At 65.3% G+C, this 9,752-nt stretch overlaps 1 protein-coding gene across 1 annotated transcript; it reads left to right on the forward strand.

Annotated features, from left to right (window-relative positions):
* Window positions 1-116: 116 nt before the first annotated feature.
* MST1R (macrophage stimulating 1 receptor) lies at window positions 117-8,452 on the forward strand. Its single transcript, XM_057368037.1, has 21 exons — window positions 117-451; window positions 878-2,182; window positions 3,364-3,552; window positions 3,633-3,758; window positions 3,836-4,006; window positions 4,203-4,372; window positions 4,462-4,639; window positions 4,725-4,870; window positions 4,982-5,143; window positions 5,266-5,359; window positions 5,463-5,690; window positions 5,771-5,917; window positions 5,993-6,152; window positions 6,242-6,334; window positions 6,411-6,638; window positions 6,719-6,799; window positions 6,872-7,053; window positions 7,125-7,234; window positions 7,324-7,489; window positions 7,563-7,699; window positions 7,779-8,452. The coding sequence occupies exons 2-21, from the start codon at window positions 965-967 to the stop codon at window positions 8,068-8,070; spliced, it is 4,278 nt and encodes a 1,425-aa protein (XP_057224020.1). The 5' UTR covers window positions 117-451; window positions 878-964; the 3' UTR covers window positions 8,071-8,452.
* Window positions 8,453-9,752: the final 1,300 nt, after the last annotated feature.

A 9,752-nucleotide genomic window follows, 5' to 3' on the forward strand; every position in this document is an offset into this window, starting at 1 on the left:
CCCTCACAGCCACGGGGATCCCCCGACGGCTACCCGGACCTGCAGCGGGCAGCCGAGGCACTGTGCCAGCCTGGCACCCCTGTCTCGATCAGCGGCCCCGAGTCCCACCCGTGCCTGTCCCCCCGGGGGTGCCCAGCGACCCTCCGGCTACTCCGATCTCCGTGTTCCCCCGAGCACCCCCGTCCCCCCGGGCTGCGTGTGCCGGTGCCGGCCCTCGGGGAGCCCCGGGCGGTGCGGGGGCAGGACCCGCCCACCCCGTTCCGCCCTGTGCCGTCCCGCCTCGCCCGCTCCGCTCCGACCCGGCCCCGCTCCGCTCCGCCCTGTCCCGGCACGGCACGGCAGCGCCCAGGTGACCGCCCCGCCGCCCGGCACCGCTCGGAGCGGAGCGGAKCGGATCGGACCGCACYGGACGGAAGGGAGGCAGCCGKACCCAGTGGAGACCCCGGACCCGGTGAGCTACGGCGGGGCCGGGGGTGGAGGTCGGGGGTAGTTCGGGGGCTCGGTCCCGGGAGACTGGCGGGGGCCTTGTCCTAGTCCCGCAGGAATACCCAGTCCCCGTTGCTGTCCCGGGGGCTGGCAGGGTCCTTATTCCAGTCCCTGGAAGGGGTTATTGCAGGGCAGAGATGCCCCAGGGTGACAGGCAGCGTCTGTAGGTGGCAGAAGGCAGGATTTGTCCCTCTGCCACAGGCAGCTTGGCATCACCTCCCACTCATGGTATTTCGGAAGAGGTTTGGTGTGACTGATCCTCCCTCGGCAGTACCCATCATCATCTGGCCCCTGGGAGCCCTGGCACCTCAAACTGACACCCGGCTGTGGCTGTTCCCAGGGTCCTCACCTAAAAGCAGTGGGTAAAACCCTTCCTTTTTCCTTCTGGCAGATGCAATGGTGCCCTATCTTCCACRCGTACTGAGCCTGCTGGGTGCTGAGCACCGTCGATAACCCTACACTAGCAGTAGCGCACAGCATGGGCCTGTTGTGCTGCACATGCCTCTGGCTGCTACTCGCCCTGGCCCCGCTGGGTGCTGTCACCTGGCAGTGCCCCCGTATCCCTTACAGCTCCACCAGGAACTTCTCTGTCCCCTACACACTGCCCAGCTTTGATGCGGGCAGCCCTATCCAGAATGTTGCCATCTTCACTGACTCTGATGGCCCGGTTGCCATTTTTGTGGCCGTCCGCAATCGCATCCTGTTGGTCAGCCCTGARCTGCGCCTTCTCTCCATCCTTGTCACTGGCCCAGTGGGCAGCACCAGGTGTGAGATCTGTCGCCTATGCCCAGCCACCACAGGTGGCCCTGAGGACACGGACAACGTCCTGCTGCTGCTGGACCCGCTGGAGCCGTGGCTGTACAGCTGCGGCACGGCACAGCACGGGCTGTGCTATCAGCACCAGCTCAAGGTGCAGGATGGTAAGGTGGCCATCACAGCCACGCACTGCCTGTACTCAGCCATGGGCAACAGCCCTGCATTCTGCTCCGACTGCGTGGTGAGCCCGCTGGGGACCACTGCCACTGTGGTGGCCACCTCCTACTTTTCYGACTTCTACCTCGGCTCCACCATCAACAGCAGTGTGGCAGCGCAGTACAGCCCGCAGTCGGTGTCTGTCCGACGGCTGAAGGGCACCTTGGACGGCTTTACAAATGACTTCCAGTGGCTGACGGTGCTGCCGCAGTACCGCGACAACTACACTATCCACTACGTGCACTCCTTTGCCGACGGCGACCACGTCTACTTCCTGACGGTGCAGCCGGAACGGCCGGGATCAGCAGTGTACCACACGCGCCTGGCACGGCTCAGCGCCCACGAGCGCGACCTCCGCCGCTACCGCGAGCTCGTCCTCGACTGCCGCTTCGAGTCCAAGCGCCGGCGCCGACGCAGCGGCGAGGAGGATGCTGAGAGGGACATCGCCTACAACGTGCTGCAGGCAGCCCACGCTGCCCGCCCTGGTGCACGCCTGGCCCGCGACCTCGGCATCAACGACACCGACACGGTGCTCTTCGGTGCCTTCGCCGAGAGCCAGCCGGAGAGCCGAGTGCCAAGGGACAACTCGGCCGTCTGCGCCTTCCCCCTCCGCCTCCTCAATCAGGCCATGGAGGAGGGCATGGACCAGTGCTGCGGCACCGGGCACCAGCCACTGCTGCGGGGCCTCAGCTTCTTCCAGCCACTGGAGTACTGCCCACACAATGTGAGTGTTCCACCCTGCGGCACATCTGGCCCAGGGGCCCTGGGGATTGGCTGGGATGGGAGAAAGTGGTTTCAGGATGCTGGGAAGCACTGGTAGAGTGGGATGGATGGTGCGGTGGGGTGGGGTGGGGTGGGGCAGGGGGAGAGCAGTATCACCCAGGTGTGAGTCAGCCCAGCAGCCACCCACCAGCTGCTGCAGGGGTTGTTGTGTTCCGGCAGCCCCARCTGCACCGAGGAGGCCAGATACGGTCAGGGATCCTGCTGAGCCCCTCACCTGACTGGCACAAGTGCCGGTACATGGGCACACTGCCACATGTCCTGCATTGGGCCAGCTCCTCTCCTGGTATGGCCTGCCTGGGAGCCTCGACTCTGGCCCCCGTGGTGACTGTCCCTGGACCCCAGCCACCCTCTCCAGCCTGTTTATGTGGGAGAGGCRGGAAAGCCACAGGCTCTCCGTGCTCCGCAGAGTGAGTGTGTGAGGAGCTGGCTGCTCCTGCCTTGTCCCCAGGCCCAGCCACCGCCTTCTCTGGGCAAATAAACCGCAGGCGGAAGTGCAATTAGTCACCAGGGTTCCTCGTCTGCCGCAGCCGCGGGGCAGGAACACCGTGTCCCAGGTACAAGCCCCGGCACGGCCAGGATGCAGATGGGTGGGCACCCCGGCAGGGCCCCCCTTATCCCAGCACGTGACATGAGTTTTGGTGTTCTCAGCCAGGCGCACGACAAGGTGCAGCCAAATCCCCTCCTCTTCCTGCACGGAGCAGACAGCTCACTGCTGCTGACTCACACCAAGGCAGGGCGAGCCCAGAGGGGACCCCAGCCCAGTGCACTGGGGGCATCCAGTGGGGATCCTGTGACTCGTGGTGTCCCTCTTCAACCCCAGCCCCTTGCTGAGCTCCGGGGGTCAGGGAGGACTGAGGTTGGAGCGTGCATCCTGTGAAACCAGCACGAATAACTATATCCAGATGGGGTGGGAGGGGAGGGCAGGATCTGACGCCATGGGGACTGCGGGAGGGCCTGCCGACGTGTTTTTTTTCCCCAAAATTTTCCCAGCCTGGAGGGAACTTAAGCAATCTGGCACTGCCCCAAAATATCTCACAGTGCAAGCTGGTGCCTACCTGTGAGGGTGTGGGAGTCAGGGTGCCAGGGCCAGCTTCAAGTCACCCACCCCAAGTTCGGCCGCAGGTGAACCTCTCGGCACCAGTGGTCAACACCAGCTGCTGGGATCAGCCCACCCTCATCCCCGCTGCCTCCCACAAAGTGGACCTGTTCAACGGGCAGCTGACAGGCGTCCTCCTCACCTCCATCTTTGTCACCGCCATGGGAGACGTCACTGTGGCCCACCTGGGCACAGCAGAGGGACGCATCTTCCAGGTGGGATGGGGGACCGGGTGGGATGGCAGGTCCTGGCAGGCTGAGGGGTGTGCTCAGCCCTCTGCTCTGCCCTGCTGCAGATGGTGCTCCAGCGCTCCAGCTCTTACCTCCTGACCTTGTCCAACTTCTCCCTGGGCGAGCCAGTGCCAGTGCGAGGTGCCATGGGGCTGCAAAGCCACTCACTGCTCTTCACTGCTGGCACCAAGGTGAGTGGGGGGTCTGAGGGGCATAGGGCGGGCACGGAGCCCCGTGTGTCCCCCTCACCTCCACTCTCCATCCCCAGGTGTGGCTCCTGAATGTCACYGGCCCTGGCTGCCGACACTTCTCCACGTGCCAGCGCTGCCTGCGGGCCGAGCGCTTCACGGGCTGYGGCTGGTGCCGGGATGGGTGCAGGCGCCGGGATGAGTGTGCCGGCCCCTGGGTGCGGGACAGCTGCCCACCCGTCCTCACCGACGTAGGTCTGCGCCGCYGTCCCCCCGCTCCTCACGCCTCCCACGCGCTCGGATGGGGAGGGACGTGGCAAACAGGGTGGAATGTGGTGGGACCCCTCCCTGAGATGGGCGTTGTGCCTCTCAGAGAAGGGGATTTTTGGACCTGCAAGAGTCACCGGATTTTGGGGTTTGGGGTGACACAGGTGCCTTCTCCCACAGTTCCACCCCCGGAGTGCCCCGCTGCGGGGTCGGACACGGGTGACACTCTGCGGAATGACCTTCCGCTCCCACTCRGATCCCGACCCCAGCCACAGCCCCCCCGGTGCCTACCGGGTGACAGTGGGACGAAGAGGCTGCACAGTGCTGCCAGAGGAGAGTGAGAGCTACAGGTGTGTGGTGCTGCTGGGAGGGACCGGCAACAGAGAGGGGTGTGGGGCTGTCCCCAGCCTGGGGCTGATCCCCCACCACTGTCCCACAGACCCCTGCCCACCTCCCGCCGCAAGGAGTTCGTGGATGTGCTGGTGTGTGAGCTGGAACCAGGGGGCCCGGCAGCAGTGGGGGGCCCGGCCAAGGTGGTGCTCACGGTGAAGGAACCCACCAGACCCTCCGGCTTCCATGTCGACGGCTCCTCCACGCTCGGCGGCTTCCTCTTTGYGGTACGGTCCCACACCGGCAGAGCCCCTGGCAGGATCGGGGGGGCTTGACTTATTCACCCACCCCACTGACCCCATTTCTGCTCAGGAGCCCCACGTCAGTGCCCTGCACCCCCCGTTTGGCCCTCGGGGGGGTGGCACCCACCTCTCACTCCATGGCAGCCACCTCTCGGCGGGCAGCAGCTGGCGGGTGATGGTCAATGGCTCCGAGTGTGCCCTGACTGGGCAGCCCAGGTACGGCCCTGCCCTGCCCCACCCGGCACCGCGGCGTCCCCAGCACGGGACGGGCACGGGCAGCTCCTGCAGTCCTGGCTGCTCCCCCGGCCACGGCTGCCGTGTCTCCAGGCAGGGCAACGGGACGATCCGATGCACGGCTCCCGCCGCTGGTGGCCTGGGCGCAGCCCGGGTGGCCCTGTGGATCGACGGGGAGGAGTTCCCGGCCCCCCTGCCCTTCCAGTACCGCCCTGACCCCGCTGTATCCGCCATCGTCCCCGGCTGCAGCTTTGAGTGAGTGCAGGGCTCCCGTAACCCGGGTGGGGGCCAGCCCTGGCTGGGCTGGATGAGGTGCTGGGAGCCGCAGGCACCCTGGGGACCGTGTGCACCCGGGCCCTGATCCCTGCCCACCGCAGGGGCTCGCTGCTCACCGTTATCGGCACCCACCTGGACTCTGTGTATCGCGCCAAGATCCGCTTTGAAGCCGCTGGTGTGATAACCCAAGCCACGGTAAGCACCGGGGTGTGAGGCCATCGCCCCCCGGCCCTGCCCAGCCCGCCCCAATTCCCTGGGCACCGTTCCGTGCCGGGGCTCAGCGTCTCCCTGCCCGCAGGAGTGTGAGGACCCGCTGGCACCGGAGCGGCTGCTGTGCCACGGTCCAGCCTTCCCCTTCGAGAGCAAGGTGGAGGTGGTGCTGGGGAACCTGAGCGTGCTGCTGGACGGCGCCGACGGCCGCTGGCTGTTCCGCCTCCGCTACTACTCCCGGCCCAAGGTGTTCCCCTTGGAGCAGGAGGGCGGGCGCCTCCGCCTCAAGCCCGGCGATGATGAGATCGAGGTGCACGTACGTGGGGCAGTGCGGTGAGCCAGARTAGGGGGTCCCACTGCCGGGACCCCCGGGCTCACGGTGCTCTGTCCGGGCAGCAATTGGGGCTGGATGCCGTGGCCACCTGTATGAACATCACCATGACGGTGGGGGGCCGGGACTGCCACCCCAATGTCCTGAAGAACGAGGTGACGTGCCGCCTGCCCCGCGAGCTGCGCCTGCCCCCCGCTGGGGCCCCCGTGGAGGTACGAACCCCCCCGGTGGGCAACCACCCTCCCCAGATCCCCCACCCCATCCCTGCTGAGCCCCTGCTCCTCCAGATCTGTGTGAACGGAGCCTGTGAGGCGCTGGGCTGGGTGCTGSCCCCCCCCACCTCGCTGGACCTGGTCGCCAGCCTGACCCTGGGCATCGGCGTCACCTTCCTGGTCTGCTGCATCCTGGCCGCCGTGCTGTTCCGCTGGCGCTGGAGTAAGAGGCGGGGTGAGTGCCGTGCTCACCGGGCACTCTGATGCCCCCCAGCACCTTGCCAGGCCACCCCCCACCCACACCCACCCCACTGCTCCCCGCAGGGACGGAGAACCTGGAGCTGCTGGCGCAGCCCGGCCGCAGCGACCCSCCTGTCACCACCCAGCGCCCCGGCGTCGACTACAGAGAGGTGCTGGGTAAGTGGCTGTCGCTGGTGGGTGGCRGGGGGCTGGGTGCTGCCAGCCCTCACCTCACCTCTGCCTGCCCCCGCAGTGCTGAACACGGCAGGCACTCCCGGCCCTGTGGGGCCCCGCACACGAATCACTGGTGCCGGTGCCAATGGCAGCGCCGGTGCAGCGGGCGGCGGATCCCCCATGCCCCTGCTCAGGGCCACATCCTGCTGCCTGGAGGATCTGCGCCCAGAGCTGCTGGAGGAGGTGAAGGACATCCTCATMCCCGAGGAGCGGCTCGTCACCCACCGCCACCAGGTCATCGGCAAAGGTGACTCTGCACCCCGATTTGGCTGTGTCATCACCTGCTCGCCGTGTGCGGTGCCAGCTTTGTGCCACCTGTCCTTGCAGGGCACTTTGGCAGCGTTTACCATGGCACCTACACGGACCCAGTGCTGGGGGAGCTCCACTGCGCTGTCAAATCTCTGCACCGTGAGTAGTGCCCGTGCCTGYGTTTGTTCCCATGGCACAGGGGCGGAGTGTCCACAGCTCAGCTCTCCACAGGCATCACGGACCTGGAGGAGGTGGAGGAGTTCCTGCGCGAGGGCATCCTCATGAAGAGCTTCCACCACCCGCAGGTGCTCTCACTGCTGGGGGTGTGCCTGCCCCGCCACGGGCTGCCCCTTGTCGTCCTGCCCTACATGCGCCATGGGGACCTGCGCCAGTTCATCCGCACCCAGGAGCGGGTAGGGGGTACCCCGGAGGGTGGAGGGTGGTGGGTGCCAAGATCCCCCTGCTCACTGCTCCCATCTCTCAGAGCCCCACAATGAAGGAGCTCATCGGCTTCGGGCTGCAGGTGGCCCTGGGCATGGAGTACCTGGCCCAGAAGAAGTTTGTGCATCGGGACCTGGCAGCCAGGAAYTGCATGTGAGTGTGGCTGTGCCCCCCAGACCTCTGCCATGGGGTCACCACGTGCGGGTTCCCAGGACTCCCCACCTCAACCCGGTGTCCTGCAGGCTGGACGAGACGCTGACGGTGAAGGTGGCTGACTTTGGTCTGGCACGGGACGTGTTTGGCAAGGAGTACTACAGCATCCGGCAGCACCGCCACGCCAAGCTGCCCGTCAAATGGATGGCGCTGGAGAGCCTCCAGACCCAAAAATTCACCACAAAGTCGGATGTGGTAGGCACGGCCCCCCTCCCCGTCCCCCATCCCCGTCCTGCCTGCATGCTCACAGCAGCTCTGTGCTTGGCAGTGGTCCTTCGGGGTGCTCATGTGGGAGCTGCTGACGCGTGGGGCATCACCGTACGCCGGGGTGGATCCCTACGACATGGCCCGTTACCTGCTGCAGGGGAGACGGCTGCCACAGCCCTCCCACTGCCCCGACACCCTGTGAGTGGGGCTGGAGGTGGGCAGGGCAGCAGGGGGCTGTCCCGGGGGGCTGCCAGCACTGACTGAGGTGTCGGAACAGGTACAGGGTGATGCTGAACTGCTGGGCGCCGGAGCCTGAGGAGAGACCATCCTTCACAGGGCTGGTGGGCGAGCTGGAGCGTGTCCTGGCCACGCTGGAYGGTGAGCATTATGTCAACCTGGCTGTCACCTACGTCAACCTGGACTGGGATCCTCCCTTTCCCCCTGCTCCCCCGGGGCAGCTGCCTGATAGCGAGGATGAGGATAAAGACAATGAGGAGGAGAAGGAAGAGGAGAAAGAAGCTGAGGAAGAGGAGGAAGAAGAGGAGGAGGAGGACACATCTGTATGCTGATGGGGGGCTCCCAGACCCCCACATTCCATAGGCACACTCCCCTTAGGAGGGATGCAGCGTGCAGCTGGGTGCTACAGGGCACCCTCCCTATGGGATGGGTGCTGGGAGGCAGCTGGGTGCTGTGGAGTGCTCTCCCATGGCTCACACCCAGACCCTGCGGGCTGCTCCCTGGGCTTGGTCCTGCACCACAGGATCTGGGGGCTCAGTCCCACGCTCAGCCCCACCATGATGAGGCTGTGCTGTGAGGTCTGGGGCTCAGGGCCACAGCAGACAGGTGCTGTGGGGCCCCAGGCTCAGCCCCAGCAGGTGGTGTTGGGTGGCCTGGCCTTCCCAGGGCTCCCATGGAGTTTCCAGTCTCTTGGCTGCTCAAATCACTCATTAAAACCTAATTATGTTTTTTCTCTGTCTGGGGCTGTGTCTCTGAGGGGGCCATGCCCCAGATTGGCAGCACCCCCGTGCACCTGCATGGGCAAGGTATCTCCCTACCCACTCCCGGGGCACGCATCTYGTTGGAGGCACTGGCAGGGGACACCCACCGTTGCTGTGGTCACCCAGAAACTGTCCCAGTGCTGGCCACACCAGGGCCTTGCTACGCACCCTGTGTCCAGCCATGGCCCCCTGACCCTGGGATGTCTGGGAGGCTTTTCCTAAATGTCCTCCTCCCAGCCACATCCAGCCCTTCATTACCAGCTTCACTGAAAGACCCCTTTATTGCATCAGTGCTGCATGTGCAGGGGATGGTGCAGCTCGTGCCTTGGGGCCTGCCCAGAGATGGGCACGGGGCTGTGATGCTCGCTGCTGTATGAGCTGGCTTTCTCTGTGTTTTCATGGAAGTGGTGGCAGATGTCACATTTGCACTGAACTTGTCCTGATGAAGACGTCCCTTCTGCCCCAGTTTTGGGGCAAAAATCACCTAGAATAAGACACTGGAAAAGAGGAGGGGAGCAGTGGTGGGCATCACTCCCCTGGGTGCAGGTCCAGAGTTTGGGGCAGGGGGGAAAGGCAGGGTCTGGGATGGATGGATGGATGGATGGATGGATGGATGGATGGATGGATGGATGGATGGATGGATGGATGGATGGATGGATGGATGGATGGATGGATGAGCAGGGGATGCTGAGGGAAAGCCCAGGATGGGCAGGGGATGCTGAAACACACACGGTCCGTGGTGTGGGCAGCACTGTTCCTGCTCCATGTCCAGCCACACAGGCCCTGCCGCCAACACTGGCTTTAAATAAAACCTCCTCGGCTGCTCATTAAGCAGCACCGGAGCCCGGGGCCGTGTCAGCTCCCATCAGCCAAGCTGTCCATCTCCAGCGGCGCCTCGCACCTGCATGGCTCCACCGCCGCACACCCGAGGGTATTTTTAGTGCAGCTGGGTCTCAGCATCCCRCGGTCAGGGCGGCTGCCAGCACTGTGCCTCAGTTTCCTCATGGTGTTACTGCGCTGCTCCCCCAGCCTGGGTTTTGGGGTGACCATGAACTCCAGTGTGGGTGCTGACCTCGTACACACGAGACCAAGCAGCTCCATTTCGGCTCCGCTGCTGAGTTGCTGCGGCAACAGGGAAGGCCCAGCACTGCGTGGTTATTAGGGCTGAATCAGAAGTGGGAGGTGCTGGACACTGGTACTGGGGATGCTGCATGCCTGGGGGGCCGCTGGGGCAGCTGATTGGGTCACCAGCA

Source organism: Malurus melanocephalus, unplaced genomic scaffold, assembly GCF_030028575.1.
Source record: "Malurus melanocephalus ecotype Western Australia unplaced genomic scaffold, MMel_1.1 scaffold_87, whole genome shotgun sequence".
Taxonomy (NCBI): Eukaryota; Metazoa; Chordata; class Aves; order Passeriformes; family Maluridae; genus Malurus; species Malurus melanocephalus.